Source organism: Vanellus vanellus (assembly GCF_965231255.1).
Source record: "Vanellus vanellus genome assembly, chromosome: 4".
Lineage (NCBI taxonomy): Eukaryota > Metazoa > Chordata > Aves > Charadriiformes > Charadriidae > Vanellus > Vanellus vanellus.
In genome coordinates this window covers 78,698,796-78,725,324 of record NC_138909.1, presented here as the reverse complement: position 1 = coordinate 78,725,324, position 26,529 = coordinate 78,698,796, and the positions used below count along the sequence as shown (strand labels likewise).

Genomic DNA, 26,529 nt, shown 5'->3' with positions numbered 1-26,529 from the left:
GGGGGGGAACCCCGCTGCAGACCCACCCGGGCGCTGCGGGGCGGGCGCGGCCGGTCCTTCTCCTCCTCCTTTCCTCCTCCTCCTCCTCCTCCTCCTCCTCGCCGCCCAGCCGGGGGCGGTGCGAGGGGCCGCCGGGGGTCTCCCCCCCATGCGCAGGGCGCGGGGTGCCGGTCCGCCGGGCGGCGGCGACGCGGGGCTGCTGGTGGTGGGGTGAGTGCGGGCGGTCGGGCCGGGGGGGGGGGGGCTGCGGGCCGCTTTTTGTCTGCTTGGGAGGGGTTGATGGTGCAGCGGGGAGGGGGCCGGGGCCGCCTTGCTAACCCTCCCGGGGCTGCTGGGGAGGGCGTTATGGTGTTGTGGTGTCGTCGTTTAATGCCCGTAATTGCAGAGACTTCTGTCGGGGCTGGGCAGCAGCTGGGAGGTGGCTGCTGCAGTCCCTGGCGTTTGCTCGCCAGCGCCGGGCGAGTGTGCGATGGATGTGCTGGGAGGGGTTTTTCCCTTTCGTTTTGTTTTAATCGTCATCAATGACAGACAGTGGGATCCAGCGCACCCTCAGCAAGTCTGCGGATGACACCAAGCTGAGCAGTGGGGTTGACACGTGTGAGGGATGGGATGTCATCCAGGGGGACCTGGACAGGCTGGTGAGTGGGTCTGTGTGAACCTCACGAAGCTCAACAAGGCCAAGTGCAGGGTCCTGTACCCGGGTCAGGGCAACCCCCGGTATCAATACAAGCCGTGGGATGAAGGCAATGAGAGCAGCCCTGCTGAGAAGGACTTGGGGGTACTGGTGGGTGACAAGCTGGACATGAGCTGGCGATATGTGCTCGCTGCCCAGAAAGTCAACCTCATCCTGGGCTGCGTCAAAAGCAGCGTGGCCAGCAGGGCAGGGGAAAGGATTCTCCCCCTCTACTCTGCTCTGGTTTGACCTGGAGTACTGTGTCCAGCTCTGGGGTCCTCAGCACAGGAAATACATGGACCTGTTGGCACAGGACCAGAGGAGTGCCACGAAGATGATCAGAGGGCTGGAGCACCTCTGTTATGAAGACAGGTTGAGAAGGTTGTGGTTATTCAGCCCGGACAAGAGAAGGTGCCAAGGAGACCTTATTGCAATCTTTTAGTAATACTTAAATGGGGCCTAAAGGAAAGATGGGGACAGACTTTTTAGCAGGGCCTGTTGTGACGGGACAAGGGTAATGGTTTTAAACAAAAAGAGGGGAGATTTAGACTAGGTATAAGGAAGAAATTTTATACTATGAGGGTGGTGAGACACTGGCCCAGGTTGCCCAGAGTGATGGTAGATGCCCCATCCCTAGGAACATTCTAGGTCAGGTTGGATGGGGCTGTGAGCAACCTGATCTAGTGGAATATGTCCCTGCTCATGACAGGGAGGTTGTACTAGATGGCTTTTAAAGGTCCCTTCCAACCCAAACTATTCTGTGATTCTAAGGTTGGAAGGATCTTCAAGGATCACCTGGTCCAACCTTTCTTGGCAAAAGCCTGGTCTAGATAAGGTGGCCCAGCACCCTGTCCAGCTGAATCTTAGAAGTCTCCAATGCTGGGGAACCCACCACTTCCCTGGGTAGATTATTCCAAGGGTTGATTGTTATCACTGTGAAAAATTTTCCTCTTGTGTCCAGTCGGAATCTCCCCAGGAGTAACTTCCACCCACCACCCTTCCTCTTTTCCATGTGACTCCTTGTAAAAAAGGGAGTCTCCGTCTTCCTGGTAGCCACCCCTGAAATACTGCAACATGATGATGAGGTCTCCCATCTAAGCCTTCTTTTGTCAAGGCTGAACAAACCCAGTTCTCTCAGCCTTTCCTCATATGGCAGGCATCCCAGTCCTTTGATGATCTTGGTGGCCCTTCTCTGGACCCACTCCAGCCTGTCCACATATCTCCTGCATAGCAGAGACCAAAGCTGAACAAAGGATTCCAGGTGTGGCCTGACCAGCGCTGAGCAGAGTGGGATAATAACTTCTTTATCTCTGCTGGTGATGCCCTTGTTGGTACAGCCCAGTATCTTGTTGGCTTTCTTTGCCACGGCAGCACACTGTTCACTCATAGTGCGCTTGTTGTCCACCAGGACGCCCAGGTCCCTTTCCACAGAGCTGCTCCCCAGGCAGCTAAATTCCAGCCTGTGCTGCACTCCTGCATTATGATTTCCCAGGTGCAAGGCTTTACACTTGTCCTTGTTGAACTTTGTAAGGTTCTTGTTAGCCCACTCTTCCAGCCTCTCCAAGTCCTCCTTCAGGGTGGGTCTCCCTTCCCAAGTGTCTGCTTACCAACGCAGTTTGGTATCATCAGAAAACATCATTTTATTGGGATTTGTCCTGGGCTGTTCGAGCTGGTTGACCAGGTAAAAGGGTGAGCAGTGAAGTGAGATGGCAATAACATGGCAAATGAAATGGCGGAGAGAGATGTACGTGAACAGAGGGAACCAGTTTTCCATGTACAAGATGGACTGTGAGCTCACCATTATTGCCTGGGAGACAGATCTTCGTGTTATGACAAAATGAGTTTTTCATGGGTCTGGACTGCGCCACTTCTCATAGGGCCTCTTGGTTCTGACAGTAGCCAAAAGCAGGTGCTGGGAAAAGGGAGGAGGATTAGATCAACCGCATAGAGATGCTTTCCACGGCTGTTGTACCAGCCTTCAAGCATTTGCCATTCAAGGTCTTCCCTGATGAGAAGTTTAAAATTGCGGTGGGTTTTTGATGGCTTTGTAGCCAAGGCGTAGGAGCAGCATGTGTGACGTGGGGAGTTAGATTTCTGACATATGTATTTTTTGTAATGTGTGTAAAGGTAAAACATATCAGAAAGAATAGGAAGAAGAAGGTGGATTGGCCCTGCCACAGTTGGGATTGCTGTACAGTTCTCGGCTAAAGAAGTCAAGGAAACTCTTAAACTGTCAGCTGTTGCCTTGCAGTTACTCATTCACAAATGTACTTTGTTGCAATCACGTTACTATTCGTGGTTATGACCTGAGGGTTTTATGGGATGAAAATAGGAACTTCCACAGATGAAGTAATCTGTCGCTCTGAAAGTGTTCCTGAGGAATGCTTTGACACATCTCTATGTATTCTGAAGAGGTGGGTTTAACGTATTAATAACAGAACTTAGTGGGATTATAGAAATGTATAATTATAAAGCAGTTTCTGTTTAAAAAAAGAAGAAAGTATCTTCCTCCATTAAAAGGTATTCTTTTAAGACTAGCAATAAAAGCGGAGGCGTTCCTGTGCCTTACTGGATCTTGCTATTCATCGGTACGGTTTGTAAGAGATGGTTTTAAAGTTTAAGCATGTGTTCAGGTATTTGGAGAACTGAAAAAAAAAGATAAGTTCTAGCATTTTTTTTTTTTATGCTGGAAAGGCAGAATATTAGAAAGTTTGAGGCTTGGGTTTTAAGTCAGTCTTTGGTACTGGAGGAACTGATGCTTTGTGGCACCTGTAAACATATTGAGAATATGCCCATGTTTCCTGATGTACTAATATCTCGGTTCACTTAAACCAGCCAAATTGGGAGTTTGTAGTTTCAGTTACGACCACTGTTTGCTTGGCACTGTATCTGTAACTTCTTTTTATGCAGAGAGACATCTGAGAAAATGGGCTCTAGGTTAATGATTGAACAGAAACGCGTAGTTAAATGACTACTTTACGGACGATTACTGGCTTGTGCCTTTGCTCTGTTCCTGCAGTAGTGAGGTGCTGCTGCGTTTGTGTGTGCTTCATGCAAATTTTAAGGTGCAGAATTGTAGGAGAATGCCTGTGGAATAAAATAAGGCTCTAACTAAATGTACATTTTTTTCTGAAAAATATTCATGTCAATAAGGTAAATAAAAATATTTTAAAACAAGGTTTGTTTGAAGCAAATGTTTATGTTGAGGGATAGGATTGAAATTCAACAAAGTTGCTGTCATCTTTCTCTTTTTCTTTTTTTTTTTTTTTCTTTTTCTGTCTAGTGGGGGTGTCAATTAACCTTATTTAATATTATGGAATGATGTGTTTATAGGAGAGGACTGTCCAGAGTTTCCAAAAATCAGTGTCTGTCTGGAAAAAGCAGAGAGTCTCTTCCAGCAGTTTTTGAGAGAAATGTGCAGGAAGCCATCGACAATTACACTTGGTATGTGCTCACTTCCGAAACAGTACTTTATTAACGGACTCTTTGCTTAAATAGTTATTTCAGGATTGGTATTCACCATGCTTCTAGTCATTCTCATGGATGACAGCCATGCTTCTAGTCATTCTCATGGATGACAGCTATTAAGTATGGAATTTAACTTTAGAAATTATTTGAATTTGCAGACAAACGAGCACTTTAATCAGCCGAGATGGCTGTGTTCAGGCTTCTATGTATGTCAGCTTAATTTGTCATTACAGGACTGAGAAAATATTTGTCATCTTTGCTTTCTCTAATTTACTTACTACTTTTGTATAAAATTTGTTGCTTAGAATATATTGCTGTGTTTTCTGGTTCTGCCAGCTGTGTAATTCCTTGGTGTATAGAAATGTGCAGGTTGCACATAATGCAGGATAAAAATTGATCTAAACCATTGTTGAGAAGGTTTGAGCTTTCCTTCTGGTTTGTGTTATGGCTTTGCATGCTTTTAAAGCATAGTGAAGGACACCGATTAAGCCTGGAAGGGAAGTCAGACTTCATGGTTAAACGCAAATAACGCTCGCCAGCGTTGCAGGTCAGTTAACTTTCAAGAAGTTTCATTCCAGTTGGCACTGATTAGGACTTGCCTGGCTGGTATGTCTGACTGCCCTTGATGGGTACGTGGGTATGTGTATATATGTGCGGGTATGTATTTGAATATATATTTATATTCTAGAGTGCCCTTAACAGTTGCAATGGCGCACATACGTATAAATGTGTAATACTGTAGAAGGAATTGCCTTTAAGGCAGTAAATGGCACAAATAGGAGCATGCACTCATTGCACTCTACTTAAACATACACTTGCAGCTCTTCACATTGATTCTTAACAGCATGTCCTGAAAATCATGCATCTGACAGGAATATGCATCACTGTCCATTTATATGATCAGTTGCATTATTTTTAAAACCTTTATACAGAAACCCAACGTGTTCTTCATTTTAATTTGTTGTCTTTTTACAGCGAAAGTCTTTCATCGCTTTCATCTAGTGGTTGTACAACACCCACGGAGTTGAATAATTCTTGGTCTGGAATAAACAGCTATACTACCGGTTTGTCTACTGAAAGAAGTTCAGTTTACTCCTGGAGGGATGATGTATGTCACAATAACCTTTGCAGTACACTTTATATAAATATTGTAGAAAAGATTAATTTTTACAGAAAATGGACATGCAGCACCTCTCATCACTTTCATCCCTAATAGCCTAATGATTAAGTGTATTAGTTGAATATTTAAAAAACAGGGTTTTTTTGCAAGTTGATGTCAGTGCAGCTGATGTATAACAAAGAAATATGGAATATAAATATGAAATTATTACATTTGGGGAAAACAAACCTGTTTTACCAAAGAAGGTAGGCTTAGGTTTCTGAGTCCAAGACAGTGATAAAATATGTTTGCCAATACTGCATAACACAGGCAATGTCTAAATTGAAGTATTCTCAATATTTTGAGTCATAAAGTACATTCATAAGCATGTACGTAAATGTCCCAGTCTGAGTCAACGTTTCATTCGGTTCTGTTTCGTAGGTGATGCAGAGAGGTTAAGCCCATTAGGGGGGCTGACCTCTGGGGCATACCTCATGCAGGCTGGCAGCGTGGAATAAATCCAAACGCATTGCGGTCACTGCCACTTTCATTTCAAAAAGCCATCCATGGCTGGTAGTGGTAGTTCATAGAGTCACAGAACCATAGAATGGTTTGGGTTGAAAGGGACCTTACAGATCATCTAGTTCCACCCCCCCGCCATAGGCAGGGACACCTCCCACCGGACCAGGTTGCTCCAAGCCCCATCCAGCCTGGCCTTGGACACCTCCAGGGATGGGACAGCCACGGCTTCTCTGGGCAACCTGTTCTGCCATACCTTTTGCACAATGTTCTAACCTCTGAGGTAGTGACCCCATCTGTCGGTTGCAGCCTTCCAGGACAAAGCTTGACCCTGCATCATATCATTTTAACTAGGGTGAAGGTTACTAATTCCTTCTGGGTGTGATGCCCTCTGTAGCCTGAAGTGGTTGGGGCGCTCAGCTGGAAGTCAACAGATAGAATTTCAGCCCTGAGTATTACCAATTTTTTCACTCTATCGAAGTGTCTAGTGTGTGAGTGGCCAAATATCATTATGAACATACTGAGGAACCCTCAGCCAAATGCTTGTATCCACATCACTGTATAAAGTCAGGTTCTTCCCTGATGCTTTTATATGCCCCTGCACTGAGTTGTAGCTTCGATCAAGAGGTGTGGAAGGGCACTTTTCACACTGAGGGTTGTTTCATAGAATCATAGAATGGTTTGGGTTGGAAGGGACCTTACAGATCATTTACTTCCAACCCCCCTGCCATGCGCAGGGAGACCTTCCACTGGACCAGGTTGTTCCAAACCCCATCCAGCCTGGCCTTGAACACCTCCAGGGATGGGGCAGCCACAATTTCACTGGACAACCTGTTCCATTGTCTTCTCACCACCATCAGTGGTTTCCTAACCACTGATGGTGGTTTCCTAAACCCCGGTGGTTTCTTAACCACCAGACTGCGTCATACAGAAGGAAGGTGCCCCTTCTTTGCCCTCTTAGCTGTTTTACTCAGAAAGGAAAAGCGCTGCTGAAAAAAGCAGGGAGCTTTGGTGCTGTGTGTGCATGCGTCCCTCTGTGTTGAAAGAGGGAGTGAGACGAGAGTCCAGACGCCTTATCACTGGTGTTTTCTGTCAGCTAATCCTAGGCAGCTGTCTGTTATCCATTAACTTCATAGAAATATAGACCTCTAGTTCCTTTTTGCTAAATCACCTTGTTCAGGCCAGCTATGGGGGGTTGCTTTTTTTGAGCTGTGGCATATAAATTGTGTGTCCAAAGTAGGTAGTCTGAAGATCCATTCTGAGAGGCTCAGCCAAATAAGGCTATGTTGTTTTGTTCTCTAAATATTGTGGGGTTTTAATATAAATATATATGCATATTTGCTAACAAGCATTAATTTTCTAATATGTAGGAATTTGATAAAGCCAACACACAGAGAGTGCAGCAGTTATTTTGGGAGATTGATGAAATGCTGTTTGAAGGAAAAGTGACCTCCCAAACTCAGAGCCTGCAGGCAGAATGTGCAGACTGGGTTGAACAATTTCCTCATCTAAGGTAAGGGAATTTCTTGCTGGTACTAGTTTTAACCGATTATCACTCTAATTTGAAATTTGGGGCTACCCTTGTATGCCACCAGTAACACTTTTGCATTCAAATCTGGATCTCTGGGACTGAGCTGTGCCATAGCTGTGCAGTAAGTCTGGGTGGTGGTGCATTAGCAGCTAAAGCTCTTTATTTGCTTAATACAATGATTGCAGACAAAGATATTTTAGCAGGATGTAATGAGAAAATAGTAATGCACCATTTTCATAATTACTTTTTCTAAATAAAGAATACATCCTGTAGAGAAATACACTTTTACTGTAAGTGAAGATATACTGTGAAATTCCAAGAAATTCAGTGTGAATTCTGTTACTGATTTTTCTAAAAAGAAATGAAAAATGAAGACGACCACATGCTTCGTGTGTACTGCACAGCCATAATGTCTTCCTAGGCTATGTATATCAATGTAAAACAACGTTGTAAAACAATAGTTGGACAGATATGAGGATGCATACATGATTAATGAGAATTGTTTTGCATGGATGTGCAAAATGCCTAGGCGGCCTGATGGCTGCTTCTTACAACACTGGGGACAGAAGTCTGTTGCACTGCGTTGTAGTCCTGCCTTCATAAATAATGGCTTGTCTTTCTTAGTGAGATGTGCTGACTCTGAGCTATTCTAAACATAGACCTGCATGTGTCTGTCTTCTAGTCAATAGTTTAACACCATTGAAAAGAATGCTGTCAATACCTGCAGTATGCTTTCAGTGCTTTTAAATTATTTGCAGAGGCTTGTTACTAGTAAATATAAACTAAAATAAACTAACAAGCTTGTGATGCTTTGTCAGGAAAGAGAGTTATTAAATCTGAAGCAGTTTTCACAAGCATTAAGCCATGCTTTGCCTTTTTTTACATACTGTAAAAATTAACGTAACATGCATAAAATGGAGACATGGTTTTGTGCTGTGTAAGTCATTCCACAATATTTTCACAGTACTTTCACTGGATAGAGGTTTTTTTAAGTAAGTCATTCCCTGTACTTATGATTTTTTCATTCAAATCTTAACGTTGGCAATACCAACCAAGTCCAAGAAGTTGAAAACAAACTGAAGAAATCAGAGAGCTCTGTGTCATTTGGTACTAAAGGATGTGGTACGTCGTGGTTTAAACAGAAAAAAAAAAGTTATTTTCATTATTAAGCTGAAACCTTAAAACTCATTTTGTGTTGACTAGTTACTCAAAAGAATAGCGTCTGTGATGCCAGATTTATTTCTGAGAGTTGTACATCAAAGAGCTTGCTGGCTGTTCTTTGTTTTTTTAATTTGTAAAACAGCTATGTTGATATATGAATACTTAGCTCAGTGTGTGGGAATAAATATACTTGAGAACTATCATCAATAAGAGAAAGATCAATTCTGTTTAAAGAGAAAGCTTTTTTATTCATGGCTTACAAAACAAAAAGTGAAAAAGGCTATTGTGTACAGCTTCAGGTGCCATAAAGTGCTGTTCTGTAAAACATTATCTCAAGAAAATGTATTCAAGTGAGTGTGAGGATTGCTACTTGCACTACAGATGTGACTGGCAAATTCTGTCGAGATCCCTTGTGAATTCTAGTGAAAAACAGTTCTGTAAGCAGTGATTGTTATTTATGTATACTGTGTTAAGGAATTGCAGAGTAATTTTGAGTACTTTTAAATAGAGTTGCTCTGCCTCTGTGCATTGTGCGTGTTGGAGTTTGTGCGTTTTCTGAACGTTAATTCTACCCGTAACTACCCATGGAAACGTTTTTGGATTAGGACTTCTGCTCACATTGATGGTTACTGGAGTTGGATAAGTGAAGTCATAGCAGATGTTACTTGTCTTCTGCATCCAGTTTTAAACATTTCTTAAGGAGTTTTAATAAGAGAAGGAAGTGTGTTTACTTTATCTGCCTTTAGAACAGTCTAACAAGTTTGACTATTTGCTCTTAAAAATTATAAGCTAGAATGTTGTCTTGCGTAATCAGCTTAACTTTAATGACTTAAATACTAGGCAGTGTTAATGTTAAAAGTTAAAACAAGACCCTGGCCCCTGCATAAAATGCTTTTCCAAAGCAAAGGTAAGGTGTGCTTTCACATTGCCTACTGTTTGAAGGTATTTGTATTCTTGATATTTGTATATGGAGTGGATTTCCAGCTAAGTTATCGCGATCGCTCTCCTTTTTATTCAGGGTTCTAGGAAAGCAGCTCCTATTGCCGAAGGATGAAGGCTTTCAGCATTTTCAGAGCAGAAGTGATACCTGTGTGGATACAAAGTGTTTACCTGGCCTCCATGAATGTACTGGCAATATAAAAGAGTATGTTAATTTTTTTTAAAGTTGTCTTTTTGGTCTTCCCTCTTCAGAAATATGTAAAAATACTACTTTTGTATTACTGAAACATTTCAGTATAAGTAAATATGCACTTTCTTCTTTTTTGAATATTTAATACTCATTTTGTTGATATTTTTTCAGGCTCTGCATTTCAGGCTCTAAACTGATCCCAACAGCATCTCCAATACATAAATCACTAGATCCAAGTTCCACTAGGATTTCTGCTTCTGACTCATCCCTGTATTCGTTCCTGGAAGAAGAAATCTATGATGTGGATGGAAAAATAGAAGAATATCTTGCCTTTGACAACAAGGAGCTGTAAATAACAGATATATGTATTTTTGAAGAATAGAATGAAAAATGATCAGTGAACCCAGTCAGGGTTCGTAGACTGGGTTTCCCTTCTGTGAAACACAGTTCCTCTGTCCCTGTGTTTGGTAGCGCAGTGGTCAGAGCACTCACTGGGCATGTGGAAGATTAGGTATGTTGCCTTTCTAGGGGTTTAAAACTCACAGCTCCGGTGTCAGAGGAATGTGTCTTAGCCACTAGTTGGTTTGAGCTGTTTAGTGCATGGAGATTCAATAAAATGAATATTTAATTTTAAGACAGGGAGTAGAATGAAGGAATCCCTTCTCCCCAAGTGAGTGCCTTGGCCACCAGGTTGTTGAGGGTCATCATGCTGTATGTGCTGTCATCGTCTGCCCTAAAGAATCTGAAATTCTTTCGATTAACAGCTTTGTGAGGAGAGGTGCAGGATGCAACCTGCTTTTAGAGCACTCCTGTGAGTGACAGGAGTCATGCAGCTGTCATCTTGACAGTGCAAACTAGGCTCCCCATGGCCCAGTTGAATGTTCCAGCAGTTAGGCTACTGGGTGGATGAAAGACCATAATGTGCCGTTTTCTAAACGGCCTCTGCAAGGGTGAAAGTTTGGTAGGACTAATGGGGCATAAAGTGTAGCTTCTTGTGCTAAAGCTTGGTGTGCTTCCAGGAAAAAGCCATGGTTCTTCTGAAAAACTGAGGAACCAGGCTGAGACCCTTTCAGTCCTGGTTTTGACAGCGAGTGCCTGGCTGGCTGCCTTTTGGGTGGGAAAGGATTTGGGTTTTAAAATAGTCTTAGGATTCTTCTCTCTTCGTTTTGCAAAGTAAGCGAACAATTTGGGAGAGATTTGACTGCAGGTGTGTTTTTCTCCTTTGTGCCTCCTTGATACGATGGTTCTTGTTTCCTTCAATTCTGAAATATCTTGTTCTCCAAAACTAAAACATCAGGCGTTACAAAGCCTGATGTGAGAATAGCTTGGTTATTCTGTGACTTGGACCATTCAGTAAAGTCTCAGTTATAGTTAAGAAGTTTGCAGTCCAGTTTGAGGAAGAAGTGACTGAGAAGAGAAAGGGAGATAGTAGAAACTGGTGTGATTTCGGCATTATCCTTGTAATTTAAAAAAAAAAAAAATAATTGCATTTCCTTAGAAATATGATGGCATTAAAAAAAAAAAGAATCATAGTATGGTTTGGGTCGGAAGGGACCTGTACAGGCCATCTGGTCCAACCCCCTTGCAATGAACAGGAACATCTTCCACTAGATCAGGTTTCTTAGAGCCCTGTCCAACCTGACCTGGAATGTTTCCAGGGATGGGGCACCCACCACCTCTCTGGGCAACCTGTGCCAGTGTCTCACCATCCTAAGCATAAAAAAAAAAAAAAAAAAGGTTAAAAATCTCTTCCTGAGAGGTGTATTAGAAGACTAAGCTAGGAATTGTTGCTACACTGTGCTTCCTTAGGTAGGAACGGAGGGGAAAAAAAAAAAAAGTAACTGGTCCCACAGGGAGGGGAGGAGGTGAGCGTAACGCTATGGGCTCTGCTATTCTTGTCAGGCTGCAGAAATCCTTTAAAGTTATTTGTCTTTGGTCAGTGGTGGAGTGTTGCAGATGTGTGGAGGTACACAGGATGTGATAGAAAAGAAATGTTGTATGTGATAGTCCTCCTGAAAATGAAACAGATAGTAGTTCCCTTATGTTATGGTAAAAAGCATAGGATTTAGTCTCATGTGTAAAGCTGCTCCTTCTAGAGCTGCAGATCTTTCTGTTGTGAGGCCCTGACTGGATTTTTGAATTTTTTACCTGCAAGCAACAGAAAAAGAAATCACTCTATGTATTGGATAGGTTCTGTTCCCATAGGTACTCTGTACACTTGAATTTGAATGTTTCTTTGTGATCTACATCTGACTGGCTTTTCTTCCGTATGTGTGTTTCTATTCATTCAGCGTATTAGAAGGGAAAAGAAGTCAAAACCCATGGAAATTCATTTGGATTTGCTTCCTTTATTAGTGATGACGAGAGCTGGGAACAAAAGAAAATGCACCTTGCTGAGAAGAGGAGTAAGCGTGGCATTCCCCCTGTTTCTCCCAATGCCTGTATCAAAGATGCTGTGGCTTCTGAAGTATTTGATTGTATCTGGAGCAATGTAATTGGAATATTGGAGGAACTGATTAAAAAAAATTGGGAAACTACTATCACAGGTATCTGGTATTTTTAGATATGGTATATATCAAATCTAACTCAGGAAAGTGTTTTGGGGTTTTTTTCCCCCCTTAAAGCTTGGGAAATCTGGTTATTTGAGATAGCCATGTGGTAGTACGGCATTATAAGATATGTAACGCACACCCTGTCCGCCTCCCACCCATACCTAAAATATAAACATTCCTACTAATTTTCAGGTAGTTTTGTTTGAGAGGTGCAAAAAAAAAAAATTCTTAATCACTGGCTTGGGATGCAAATTGAGTCTGCTAGCAGGGGATCACTGATGTGATCCGAATTTGGAACCCAGGAATCAATGTCTCCTAGACCTCATTGTTTGAGCTTTGTTAATCAAAAGAACCCGTAGGTAGTCAGATTGTTCAAGCGAGATAGACAGCCTTGCTGATGCTGCAGGAGTTCATGAATTTAACAGAGGATGAAGAAACTGTGATGCATGTAATTTTATTTTATTTTACGTTTTTATATTCTAACAGAATGTAGTGAGGTAAAGTAAAAGCTAGAAAAACTAACTAGAAGTGAAATTCTATTTAGTGTGCGTGTGTTGTCTTTGGAGGCTGAGGGAGATCTCGGTTCTTTCAATGTATTTTAAAAGGACGGTAACAGAAGAATACCTGGGGGTGGGTTTTGGAAATTACCTTAAATTTGAGGTACGCTTAATGTAAGTCTACAACAAAGTAAGAAATGGCAAAATTTTGCAGAATACTTGCAGCATCAGAACTTAACATTGCAGGTGTTACTGAAATACAAAAGGACTTTTCACACCACAGGTGGATCGTTTAGCTCAATATGATAGTTTAGGAAGGGTAGCTTAGAAGTTTCATGATAGGTGTGCTCTTTATGAAGGGCATAAACTTATGACAAATACATATATTCCTAGTTGAAATACTTCAGTTAGCTGAAAAAATTTGGTTTATACTAGAAATAAGATGTTGGTATATACACAAAATGAAACAGTGTGTAGCTGCTGTCAGACAAAAATAGGATCAGTAGACTTTTTTTGTGTATATATATATATTTTTCTGCTTTAAAAAAAATCTTTGGGAAATTTTAAATAACATTCCAAGAGTCTCAATAGTATTTTCATAAATGAAACAACCCCCTCCAACTCTACCTGCGTAGACCAACTTGTTTGTCAGTGTCAGAGAAAACATGAACAAATGCGAATGCTTTCAGAAAAACATCATTTATGGTAGATTTTTAAATATTATGGAAACTTTATTGCTGTGAAGTGTAATATTGTTTGAATCCAAACAAATGATGGCTGCTAAACATACAAAATACCTCATTCTCTCTACTCTTTTTTGCTGTTGTGCAGAGGGTGACAAACAGGTGGAAAAACTGAAAGCTGTTATAACAAAACTGCCACATTTGCCAGTTGTTCGTATGACAGCAGATGCTGGCAGTGTTCCTCTTTCCAGAGGCTCTGAAGCACGAAGTGTATCTTTTGTTTCCTCGCAGGTAAAAATAGCTTTCTGTCAGTGTTCTTGTTTCTGCTAATTCTGGACAGAGTCCTGGTTGAAGCTAGAAAAAGCTCATTTCCCCCCCCCCCTTTTTTCTTTCTCTCTCTCTCCTCTCACTGCTCTCTCTTTTTTTTTTTTTTTTTTTTTTTTTTTTAAACCAATTAGGTGGTATTAAAATCTTTCATCTTATTTAGAAGGAAGGTTCATTAAATTTCTTTTTTACTATCAGTGGTTCTTAAAGGCACCGTTTACTGCTAATATAATGCTGAAGTTGGCTTACAAAAAACCACTTGTTAGACTGTATTCTGTCCTTAGAAAATAGTTCTGCTTTTGTTATGGTCCAGTCACTTCCTCTTGGTAGGATTAAAAAAATAAATCGGCCTCCTCCCTGGACCGCAGGGATGTGAAGTTGCAACTTGAAGTGCTTTACTCACAACCCCTGAGGGTTTCAGACTCTCTCATTCCTTTTTATTACTGTTGCCTCGTGTAAAAGGGGACTCCGCTGTACGTCCACCAGTGTGCTGGCACTCAGCCTTGCCTGTCTTTGTGGAAGCTCATGCTTGTATTGATAAAATGCCCTTTTTTTGTCCACTTGCTGCCTCCTCCCTCTGTCCCCTGCCTCCTGTTTTGCACTTTTTTTTTTTTTATTATTATTATTTTCCAGCCACTGCTTCTGTTTGGGTTTTTTCCCCTGTCTCTCTCTGTACAGTTCAAGCAACTTCATTCTTTTCCGTCTGCTCTTTTACCATGCTTGTTTGGTAGCGAGATAAGAAAGATGGAAGAGAAGGCACAGCAGTCTCAGTGCTCCCGGTTGGTGCGCTTGGTTCTGCAGTGGTCCCAGCAGCCGGAAGAAGTAAATTGGGTAGATAAGAAATGCCCAGGCGCTGTGCCCCTGGGCTGGACTGTGCTGAGGGAAAATGCAAACTTCTGAGACTCGGACTCCGGCTTCAACTGAGGCTTCTATTGCGAATTGAGTTGCAATTTGGTAAATAAATTATCCAAGTTCTGGTTGTAAGAATCTGTTTAAAATAAGAAAAAATACTGTATTTTCCCCACCTCCTACTGAGAATTCTGCTGAACCGTCTTAACAGAAACTTTTCTAAGAAACAAGTAAAATATCTCCTAACTGTGTGCTTTTTGAGGTCTACCCTCAAAAAAAGTAAAGGTTAATGCATATTTGTTGCTTTTACTAGGTTCACCGTTTCTCCAGCAACTTCTGTAGTGATTTGGATGGCGTGATGACGATTCAAGCTAAACCGCTCCAACAGAGGCATGTTCCCACAGTAGAAAAAATACAGTAGGTGTTGGTATTGACGTTTTTGAAATATGGCATAATTCATATTATGTAAAAGATGTTTTGCAATTCTAAAAAGGCTATGAGAAGGCAGTCACCTCCTTTGTGCATGTCACTAATGTCATAATGATTTGTAGAGGTTGCAATGATACTGTTAAGAAATCCTTCTTTTTTTTTTCCTTCGTCCTTATTCCCTATTCCTTTTTTCCCTAGGAATGAGCAAGATGACAAACAGCAGAGCATTGGATCCAGTGCTCCAAACTCTGTGCACTCTAGGTTGGGGAGAACTGCTGGTAACAGTGTTCTCTCATCATCTCGGGTACTGCTGGCATCTTCTAGGAAGCTACCAAGTCATCGTAGGTTGCCTTCTCTCACTTCTGACCAACTCTCCTCAAAAGCTCCTAATATGTACAATGATGAAATCCTTAGGGGGACTAAATTGTGAGTTTTTTCATTTTATTCTTTGCTTTTTTCAGAACTTTACTGAAATTTCCCCAGTGAAGGATTTTGCAAAATACTTGAGGAATAACCCAAGATTTATTATAGAATTATGGAATGGTTTAGGTTGGAAGGGACCTTAAAGATGATCTGGTTCCAACCCCGCTGCCATGGGCAGGGACACCTCCCACCAGCCTGGGTTGCTCAAAGCCCCGTCCAGCCTGGCCCTGAACACCTCCAGGGATGGGCCCTCACAACATTGTTATTGATTCTAGAATTCAGAGAGAAAAAGAAAGCAAGCAGAACTGTGTTTTTTGAGGAGATGCATTCGTTTTGTTGGGGTTTTTTGTTTTGTTGTTTTGTTTTGTTTTTTATTTTTGCTATATTAGGTGCTGTTGCTTTCTGTAGCTGCACTCTCTAAAGAAATGTACTGCTTAATAATTTCATAGTACTTCAGCGAAGAAGTCTTTAGTATGAATTCTCCTAAAAGAGGAACCCTTAAAATTCTGCAGGGTTGCCAGCTCAGATCGTTTATCTTCTGCTCGTGCACCTACAACCCGGAACAAGTTACCACCAATAAACTCAGAGGCTGTTGAACAGGATCTTTCAGTACCTCGACTGCAACAGATATCTGTAAGTTGTGTTCATTTTTTTACTGGTGAAAAAGTTCAAGCTATTTGGAAATAAATTGCTCTGGTTCACTGCTTGAAATGAGCAATTTTACAGCTTGTTTTGATTCGTATTTAATATGTGGTCTTAACATGCTAATGTGTGTTACGTCGGAGTACCACTAAAATGCAAGAGAAGCCAGTTTGAAACCCCCGGTCACAAACAGATTATGGTGGTAAGACTTTCCTCTGAAAACAGGAAAATCTGTTTAAAAAAAAAAAAAAGAGAAAAACAACCAGACAGACAGTCAGTAACCTCGCACTTATTGCATCTGGATTTAAATAGCTCTTTTCAGTGTTTTATTCACTAATGTTTGGTTATAAGAAGTAGAATATTATGCTGACTGAAGTAGAAGAGGATACTGACTAAAAAAAAAAAAAGGATAAATATTATTGTTACTGGCCTGTTTTTGAAGGTTAGGGAAGCAATCGATCACCACAATGAAAGTAAATTGGTATTTTGATATTATTTTGCTTCTGAATAATATTTTTAATTGAGATGTGTAAAGTCTGTTATTGGTATTATTATTATTTTATTTTAATTAATATAAGAATTTGGGAATTGTAGGCTAATATTAGGGAACAGCTTCCAATCTCTTTGAAAAACATGAGTACCCATAAGTTACCTTAAATCGGTGCTTTTGGTTAGTGGAAACATTTTTCTTTTCTTCTTCTCTTGTATTTTATTTGTATGCCAATGGAAAAGTCGTTATATTAACCAACTCAATTGCTCCATTCTCTCAGCATCGAGGAGGATATGCTCACGGCAGAGTGTCAAGTGCAGTGCCTGGCAGTACGGAGCAACGGCCACTCAGAGAAAGAACTGTTATTATTGATCAATTTTCACGGCCCAACACAACTCACACATTCAGGGTACGTTACAATGTAAGTAGAGACATGGAAAAGTGAAGAAGCTTCCATTCATGCCCACTGTTGGTCTAAAGAAGGTCTCATTTGCTGGGTCTCTCCTGATTTCTGGTGTGCAGGGATTCCTGTCCCCTGTGGAGAGGAGGATGTTAAAAGGCTTTGGGAGGGTGCGGGACCTTGAAAAGCAGGGCTAGTGTATGAGGAAGAGATTTTTTTCAAGTCTAATGCATCAAACGGTTTCTTTGAGGATGTCTGTGCTCTAGAAGTGTGTGGTTTTAGTAGTGCTTGGAGCTTTGCAGCTTGGTAGGACTCACTCTGCCAGATTAGATCGTAAAAACTAATCAAACCATTTCAGTAGGTGAGCGTACCATACTAGCTAATAGTACGTCTTTCCTTTTACAGACAGACACACCTCAGAAGAGGTCACTGACTCCTATGGATTTTGCTAACCACAGAGGGACAGGTCAAGGATTTTTAATAGGTGGGCAAAGTAAGAATCCCTTGGAAGACAAAAGACCAACAAAACCTATTAACCCATAGTACAGTTGAGAAGTAAAGTGCTCAGGGAGAGCCTCCTCCGCATAAAAGAACAGGTGTGCCTGGCTGGATTGTTTGAGTGTGGTTTTGAAGTTTCTTCTCGCTTGGTCTATGATAGCCTGAACTCTGGCTGTTAGGAACCCTGCAAAGCTTCTATTCCTTGTTATGACTTGGAAGAAAAAGGATTCCCCCTCGTCTTAATTTTTTTTTTTTTTTAAATTTCAGCATATTTACGATTATGACAAGACTATGTGGTGTACAGGCTAGACCTTTTGCAGCTGCTAGAGTAGCAACACAAATAGATGTTTGTGAACTGTTTCACGACATAAATTTTATTTTAGCCCCCATATAAATTCACTGAATTAATAAACTTTTTATGTGGGGAAAAATAAAATCGAAAACGTGCATTTATAAGTATAAAGCTCTCTTAAATAAATAAAAAAACCCCAATATTGATTTGCAGCTATGTCTTCCATTTAGAACACCAAAAACGAGAGCAGTCCCTACGTGGCTTATTTAGTTCCATTGTTGTAGTAAAGCTGACTAGCTAGTTCCTGAGGTATTTGAGTGCTTGTACGTAACCTTTATTTGTTTGGAAGTTCCTTGAGTTTAAAATAATTATATGGTTGGCATAATTGTATAAAAGGTGATGTAAGAATAAGGGCAGGTTAGCAAACGCTTATCTGAGCGGGCTGATGAAAGTAACATACGTAGCCTTGAAGTGTCTTTCAGATTCTAGCACAACTAACAAACAATATTTTACCTTTTCTAGGCTCACAGCATTACTACAGGTCCTTTCAGAGAAATCCTCCAACCTCAAGAAAGAAATTTCAGATTGCTTCTTAACCCATTTTAGGAAGAAACAGAAACCCCCTGCACTGCATGGAAGACTGAAGTGCTAAATTTGCCAGCTGGTTTCTTGTGTTAAAAAAAAAAAAAACAAACAAACAAACAAAAAAACCCAAAAAAAACCCAAACCAACCCCCCCAAAAAAAACCACCCCAAAACCAAACACGTGCAGTATGCCGGTTTCTGCTGAGCCTTGCAATCCTCAGGATGACTGCATTGCCTTCTTTGAAAGTTGTCTGACCAGGGGTTAGATTAAAAACTAGAGCAAGATGAAATAAATGGTTGAGGTGTCTGCTCTGTTTGCAGAGTCAAGATGCTGTTGCTGCTGCACTTTCTTCTCAGGCATTCCTCCTTTTTCTGTCTTTCCTTAGGGAATTGTTGTTCTGCTTATAGAAGCAAATAAGTTACGTTTAGGCCATGCAGTCCTGTTCCCACTTTTTCGTGTTTCCTCAGTGTTAAAGATGTTTTAGTCTGTCCAAACATCACTCATATATAAAATTTATACTTTTAAACAGGAATTTGTGGTATCTTCTCTTTAACTGCTGTTTTAACTTTTCTCCGTTTTTCAGTCTGTCCGCTTATTGCAATTGCTGTCTTGTAAATATTGTCTGTCCCTACTTTTTCTTCTTCCTTTAATTCTTTTGAGATTGAATTCATTCATTGCTTCTACTTATGCTGTTCTAATTGGCAGTAACTGTGGGAACTGCTGGGATAAACTTTGTTTACAGGAAGCAGTGTTTTCCCTGCCAGGCCAAACATGTTTATAGATGCTGAGCAATTGCTGACAAGTCGGTAAAACCGTTCCCACTTCTTGAGATTTCTTATAAAATATTGCCCGTTATTGCACAAATTGATCATATTTTGAAATATGTTAAAACTTTGAAGGCTCAGATGAAAATATGTGCTTAACTGATGAAAACATTCTTTCATACCTCTTTGTGTAGACCCAAATGGGAACACCCAAGAGGAGATTGGGATTGCCTTCGGCCCAGAGATCACAGCCCTGGTCAGGTCTCTGGCTCTTAGTACTGTGCATTCACAGTTGGGAATTCCCCCTTCCATCAGAGAGCCAGCAGTTTAAGCAGATGTGGCTGATAGAGCTGTTGAAGTGGAAAGGGAGGAGGAGAAAAACTTACTTGCCCAAATTGTGCTGTTAAGAATAGAATCAGTTTCTTCTACGTAGGAACTAATACCAGTTCTCCTCGCTTCTTTTTATGAATGTTTGAGGATTGGTAACCCAAGGCAAAGCATTTCTAATGTATATTTTATATCTGTAATGTTAATCGGATTTCTGGTTTTTGTAAATGGTCATCAAGCGCTGCATTCTTTTGAGTAAACAAAAGCATTTTTAAATTACTTTCCTGGCTTAGTATTTTTCTTCTTTGGCTACACCAAGTTTACTCACTGGTGATATTATGGTATCTGAGAAAGCGTAATGCTTTTGCTTTGGAGTTGCAGGTCGAGTTCATACAGTTTCAGGGCAATTTGATGCAGTTTCTTCAGAAATCTCAGCTTAAAGATGTCGTAACATTCAAAATTCACATCTAAGTTCTCTTCAGTGGTGTGTCCAAAATATACTTTTGCTCTGGTGAGTGCTCCCTCCTGTACTATGTAGACATTGACAAGAATGCAGAGAAACGATGGCAAAATGTGTCCCTTGCCATCTTGTGGCACTTCATGGCAACCCAGATCTTATGTTGTGGACTAAATGAAAAGATGAGTATGCACCAGTTAGGTTCTGTAAGAGCAGAAGTGGGAACCACACGGTGAAGAGTGGTTCATCATCTGGCACTTTGTGAAAGAGAGAAGATTGCTGACCTCTGCGAAGCAATGGAGCTCAGTCACTGGATTTCTGAATGGAGAGAAGAGCAGAGCAACGAATATCTGCTTCTGCAGCTTTAAAGAAAGGAAAGATCTGCTAATTACTAGAGTGTCAATGGAATGCTCTCAGGTGGCAGAGGAGAAGGAAGAGGGATGTTTGCTGGCTACCAGAAGTATGTTAACACTTTTACCTTCTGGTCAGTTTTCGGGCACCTGACAAAATCATGGGTCATCTTTCAACCTGATAATCAACATGTTGGATAGAGTTCTTCACTCTTGATTTTTTGTTTTTCTTGTGGTCATGGGCCTAATAAGTCTCACTTCCCATACTACCCGCACACCCAAGTATTTACGAAGCCTGCTTGTGCACAGGAATGGTGTTGAAGTGAATGTCTTTGTAAATCTGGACCTCTAGGGCCGCGATACAACAGCAGCTGCTAGGAACTGGGCCCTGTGCTCACTTGGACATAATCCTGAAGCCGAGAAGAAGGTTCACAGAGAACTGGATGAGATGTTTGGTACGGTTTCTGTTCCTTCTTTATCAAGGTTGAAGAATTGGAGGTAGGAACATGTCTTGTGGCCCTTCGTTAGCTTTCAACAGCTAGAGTTGGTTGGGATGGGTGCTGGAAGGTCTGCAGGAGAGAGTACTAAGAAGGTTTCCCAAGTAAAGGGTAGGGTTTTCCTTGTTTTTACTGTAAAGCAGTTTATAGAAAGTCACTTATTTGCTGTTGTTTTGACCCTTCCCCTCCCTTTCCCTTTTCTCTTCAGGAGGCTATCAGGTACCCAAAGGCAAAAATATTCTTGTCATAACTTATACCCTGTACAGAGACCCTGAGATCTTTCCTGACCAGGAGGAGTTCAGGGCTGAGCAGTTCTTCCCTGGCAATTTTAAGGGAAGGCACCTGTACGCTCTCCAGATATTTAATGTTGATAGCTTAGGTGTGTCCATCACCTTGTAGCTGATGTCTCTGGTCTCACTAGCGACTGATGTGGAGGAAATTTCACCCTTATTTTTCGTTTCAGTCTTGCAATGGTTTCACGGTAGGCTTTTCAGCTGGGTGTAGGTGTCAAGGTGTTGGCAAAGGGGGTGCTGCTGGGATGGCCTCTGTGAGAAAAGGCCAGAGAAGCGAACACAGCCACATCCTGCCAACTCCGTAATGGACCCACTGCAGGATGTAGCTGAGCCCAGCGGCCTAGCTGGTGGCACCTCTATGAAAATGTATTTAAGAAAGGGCACAAAAAATGCTGGACAGACAGAGGAGGAGGGGTGGGGGGTGGGGGGGAAGAGAGAGCAAAACAGCAGTGCAAACACCAACATCAGTGAAGGAGGAGGAGGAGGTGCTCCAGGCAGCAGAGCAGAGATTCCCCAGCAGCTTGTGGAGAAACCATGCTGGAGCAGGTTTGTCCTCAAGGGCTGCAGCCCATGGAGGAGAAAGCTGTGAGGAGGGAAAGGGAGTGTCAGAGAGGAACATTCTTGTCTTTGTTTCTTGTTTCCCAACTCTTTACTTTTAATGGGGAAATTCAAATTATTGCCAAAGTTGAGTCCATTTTGCCCATGATGGTAACTAGTAAGCAATCTTCCAGGCTTTATCTTGACGCATGAGCTTTTCCATCCTGTTTTCTCTCCCTGTCCTGTTGAGGAAGGGGAGGGAATGAGCGAATTGGGTGGGTGTCTGGCTGCCAGCCAAGGCCAACCCCCCCCCCCAGCTTCTGACAGGCTCTACAGCTGTCGCTGTGTCATATGCCGGCGCATCAAATGTAGGCAGCGAATTTCCTACAGCAAATGTCCGACACCAAAATCTTCCATGTTGCAGGAGTGCAGGTGGGCAGATTTGCAGCATGGTGTGTTTCTGTGACCCACCATCACGAGTTTTTCCAGATCTTACACTGCCCTTTTTATTTGTGCCCCGTGATCTCTGGCTTGCTTCATATACTGTGTAGCACGCTGCTAAATTCTTTCTTTGAACTTGCTGGAGTTTAGCAAGGAGGACGGCCTGTAAGATCTAGCCAAGCCACAGAAGAGCGGGCAGAATCTCCACCTGTGACCTTGGGATGGGTTGAGGCCGTCCATCTTGGGAGTGTGTTTATTCCTTGACACATAGATGAATAAACATGGGTGTGATGCTTCGGTAGCTGCTTTGTATTAATGTCTATTTGTTATGACAGCGTTGCTGGTACGTTATCAGGATTGCTGTACACCAGCAGGCCGTGCTCTGGGAGGTGCGTGGCGGCCTGCTTTGTTGCAAGACATGGTGTTATTATCCTGGCATGGAAGATTTTGGTTTCTTAGAGAGGAGGCATACTTTTGTATTCTGTTGGGGATAATTCATTCATGCAAAACTTCATGTAGTGAAGGAGCCCAAATGATGGCTACAGAACAGAGCAGTTGTGGCTGTACAGTGAACACCAGGTCGCAGAATCCATAGCAAGGTATGCTTGATTGAGGTGACCATCACGGCAATCAGTCTGTCTCTGAAAAACATAACTGTGGTGTCTGTCTCTCAAATGTTGCTAATTTCCTTTACCTGTGTGAGGAAAGATTGTCCACAGAAGGATTTGAAGGCAGAGTCTTCCTCAAGCTTTGGTCTTTGAAAGCTAGGGTTTTGGCTACAGTGGCATGAAGTTCAGCATCAGGCCTAAAATTCCTCTCTGAGGACTGGGGGAGATCTCTGAGCCGCTCAGCGCTGATGGTGTCTTTTCAAATAGAGGCATCCTGTGTTCTTTTCTTTGTGCGGGGGGTGGGGGGGGCTCTAGTGGACTACAAATTGACTTGTTTTTTTTTTTTTTTTTCAGTGCGAGTATCTTTCTACATCAAGTTTAATCGTGTTGTAATTGTGCGTGTTAAGGAAGAGGGAAGCTCTTTGTAAGAAAAGCCTAACTGCAAATTAATTGTAGTGATTGCTAAGTTAGCAACCGGTTAGTCTTGCTTACTGTGGATGACGTGCGTTTTGCGAGGGATGGCAAAAATGTCAGGTATGTCTTGGCTGGGGCAAAGGACTAATGTAAAGAGCACACCACCGTTTTTTCAGAATGCGTTGTGTACTTCTCTTCTGTCCTTCTGTCATATCGGATCCGGTTTAGCCTTGCTTTCCTTTGTGTTTTTGTTTTTCTTGCCAATAATGATGATTTTATTGATTTCCTTATCGAAGAATCCAGACCTGCATTCTAGGGACATTGTGCCCATGGGCAGCCCATAGCTGCCTGTTGCGTTAAAGGGCAAAGTAATTTTGCAGAAAATAAACCCCCTTATGTTCCAGCCTGTATATCAGAGGGGCTGGGGACGGCTAGGCTTAGATTCTGAGTGATGCCCAATTCGGCGTTAGAAGTCCGGTCGCGTTCAACATGTATATTGAACTGTCATGATTATGGATGCATGAATAACACTGTACACAATTCAATCTAGCGGCATTCCATGAACCAGCATGGCCACATTTAAGGAGTTTGGTCATGTTCGCTATGAACTCTCACGGCTAGATTAATGAAAAGTGTAGTTTATTGAAGCAATGGATGCTCAAGTTCTTTTGGATTGCCAGTGATGACATTACTGTCTGCAAAGCACATGTGAATCCTAAGGATGTTAGTGATACAGCCTGGCTACAAACGTACTAAGTTATAAAGCAACTCTACAGAGATTTCTAAGTTTCCAGGGGAAGCGCTTGGTACAGCCAAGTGTTTGAATCTTACCCACAAGCATCCTTATGGGGGGGGAAGAGAGGCTCAGCCCCATCAACTGATCCCAGAAGTCAGGGGTGGTCAGCGATGGTATTTCCCTGATCATGTTGGTATCTTCCCTGGCATCCTTCCTCTCTTAAGCTATTTTTGTACTATTTTTTACCTTCCAGGTGGAGTTTGAGGGACTCTAGTCATACATACTTTTGTCATGATTGGTGTAAAATTTTCTTGCTTCTCTTTTAAAGGTATATACTATGAAAAGTTCAGAGCGCAGACTTCGTGAGGAGTGATTGCATCTTGGAGGCAGGTGGCTTTTGGGTTGGACGTGTGGTTTGGTATTATAATGAGCAAAGTTCACCCAAAGGATAGCTTTTTGTCAAAAAATGACAGATCATTGGCTCAGGATAGCAATTAGACAGCGCATCGGTTCCATAAGACCTTCAAGGGTTCCATTTTGTCACAGAGGTTGGCCGCGGTGTCTCCACTCTGCTCCATCCCCCGCACCGTTTTTCTTAGAGTTAGCACACCAGACTCCCCTGGTGTCACCGACATCTGGGAACCTCTGTGGAATGCATCGCTTACACACCAGCTGCATTCAATCACAGAATTTTCAGAGTTGGAAGGGACCTCTAGAGATCATCCAGCCCCACTCCCCTGCCAAAGCAGGACTGCCCAGAGCACATCACTCAGGACTGCATCCAGGCGGGTCTTGAAACTCTCCAGAGAATGGGACTCCCCCCCCTCCCTGGGCAGCCTGTGCCAGTGTTCTGTCACCTGAACCGTAAAGAAGTGTTTCCGTGTATTTGAACGGAACTTCCTGTGTTCTAACTTGTGCCCATTGCCCCTCGTCCTGTCACTGGGAACCATTGAAAAGAGCCTGGCTCCATCCTCCTTCAACCCACCCTTGAGATACTCGTACGCCATAATAAGGTCTCCCCTCAGCCTTCTCTTCTCCAGGCTAAAGAGTCCCAGCTCTCGCAGCCCTTCCTCATAAGGCAGATGCTCCAGTCCCTTAATCATCTTAGTTGCCCTGAAAGTTCTGCCCTGAAAGTTTCGTCGATGCTGTACCTCTCTTTAAAATGTGAATATGAGGTTAATTTCTAAGTCACCTCCAGCAATTATTCCACACTGCCCGACGGGGTGTGTGCCTTCTGTCGGCACGGGCAGATAGGCCGCCACTTTGGGGAGAGGCTTATTAAAGGCAGATTTGCACTGTTACACACATTTATAAAATTATAAAAGCAAAGATTCACTAACCAGTGGAGTGCCCACTGAAATCTAACACTGAGCAAACCATCTCTCCGGGTGAAAAAGGAATGCTAATCGCGTTCTGGTCAAAAACTTCTCTCCTACAGAACATCCTCCAAGTTTCGTAACAATAACGAGTCTCAGTGAAATAATTAGGCCGCAGAGATGCCAGACCTCTCATTTTGTCTTTCTTGGATGTATCTTTTACATCTCGTTCCAGTGTAGTTCTGCCTTTTGTTAGCAGCATCACCATTGCCAGCTGCTGGCAGGATTTTGCAATGTTTGTTCTGCTGTGTTCCCCGATGCTCTCCCCGTGGCTTTTCACCCTGTCCCTGCTGTTTCACTGGTTTTCAGTTTCTTTTTTTTTTTTTTTTTTTTTCCCCCTGCAGAAGCAGTTATCAACAATTAGAAACACAGATTTTGACTCAGAATCCCAATTAAGCGCTTCATCTAACTATTGGCTCCATGAAGGCAACAAGCTGCAATTTTTTTTATAAAGCAGAGAGTATAATTACCCAGCTGATCTCTGTGTTACAATGACTGACAGAAGGTGAGTCTCTTAGTCCTGCACGCTTGCTTCCTTCCTGAGATGTCACCTGAAGAAAAGAGGGGCCTGATGGCTATGTATCTTGCCTTATGTGTTTGAAACACAGGGGACCTATCTGCTGCTTTCTGTCACCATTACAAATAACAGCAAGAGTAGCAAAGTTCGTTTCCAGCTGTTTACTGCGCAGAAAAATGCAACAGTCAGCACTTATGATAAAATGTTTTCTGGGAGATTGCAGGAACAAAGTGCCAGAATTTACTCCCCTCTGCTGCCAAGGGTCATCAGCCCTTCCTTAGACTCTGATGTTCTGAGCTTTCTCTGTTTGTGCTGCTTATCTTAGTTGCTTCGTTTATGGCGTTTGTTGGTTTACTAAAAAGGCCAGTGCAGTCAATTTTGGTACAAAACAGACAGGAGAAAGATGACCATGGCTAAAAAAGCTCTTGTGATATATTCAGGGGGTGAAGGTCTGCAAATGGGGTGTGAGCCATGCTGTCTTTTCACCGAACTTCTGTTTGACCACAGGGTTTCTGAGCATTGGAGGCTTTGAGGAGCAGGCGCTCCGCAGCCCTGCAGCAGTGAGAAGAGACCCTGGATCCTCCTGAGGCAGGAAGGGCAGCAGGGTATGCGGTGGGTATGGCACCGCTTTTGACCAAGCGCTTTGCAAGTTGTGACACAGGTGCTGGTGCTGCCAGTTGTGTTACTGGCACCCGTTAGCTTTTGACTGGGCATTCAACAGTGAGATCAGTGAAGGCCATTTAAGCTGAGAAGCATCGGTGTGCTTTGTAGTGCTGCTCTTGATCATGGCCCTGTATGGGCTCTGGTTTGTGTAAACCCTTGAAGCCGTCAACCCAACTGATGAAAGGTACTTCCCATCTGAAGTGCTTGAATCATGGAGTCATGGAATGGTTTGGGTTGGAAGGGACCTTAAAGATGACCTAGTTCCAACCCCCCTGCCGTGGGCAGGGACACCTCCCACTAGACCA

At 42.5% G+C, this 26,529-nt stretch overlaps 1 protein-coding gene across 1 annotated transcript in view; it reads left to right on the top strand.

Annotated features, from left to right (window-relative positions):
* Positions 1 to 18,337, top strand: part of FAM149A (family with sequence similarity 149 member A) — a gene marked incomplete at its 5' end in the record, with an annotated part of 48,907 nt that extends 30,570 nt beyond the window's left edge. Inside the window, 13 exons of the mRNA XM_082483108.1 lie at positions 4,007 to 4,117; positions 5,117 to 5,249; positions 7,130 to 7,272; positions 9,470 to 9,595; positions 9,752 to 9,928; positions 11,936 to 12,126; positions 13,461 to 13,603; positions 14,799 to 14,902; positions 15,113 to 15,340; positions 15,850 to 15,970; positions 16,750 to 16,890; positions 17,275 to 17,353; positions 18,182 to 18,337. Of these exons, the coding sequence (XP_082339234.1) occupies positions 4,007 to 4,117; positions 5,117 to 5,249; positions 7,130 to 7,272; positions 9,470 to 9,595; positions 9,752 to 9,928; positions 11,936 to 12,126; positions 13,461 to 13,603; positions 14,799 to 14,902; positions 15,113 to 15,340; positions 15,850 to 15,970; positions 16,750 to 16,890; positions 17,275 to 17,353; positions 18,182 to 18,255 (1,771 nt within the window). The 3' untranslated portion in view covers positions 18,256 to 18,337. The remainder of the gene's footprint in view (positions 1 to 4,006; positions 4,118 to 5,116; positions 5,250 to 7,129; positions 7,273 to 9,469; positions 9,596 to 9,751; positions 9,929 to 11,935; positions 12,127 to 13,460; positions 13,604 to 14,798; positions 14,903 to 15,112; positions 15,341 to 15,849; positions 15,971 to 16,749; positions 16,891 to 17,274; positions 17,354 to 18,181) is intronic.
* Positions 18,338 to 26,529: the final 8,192 nt, after the last annotated feature.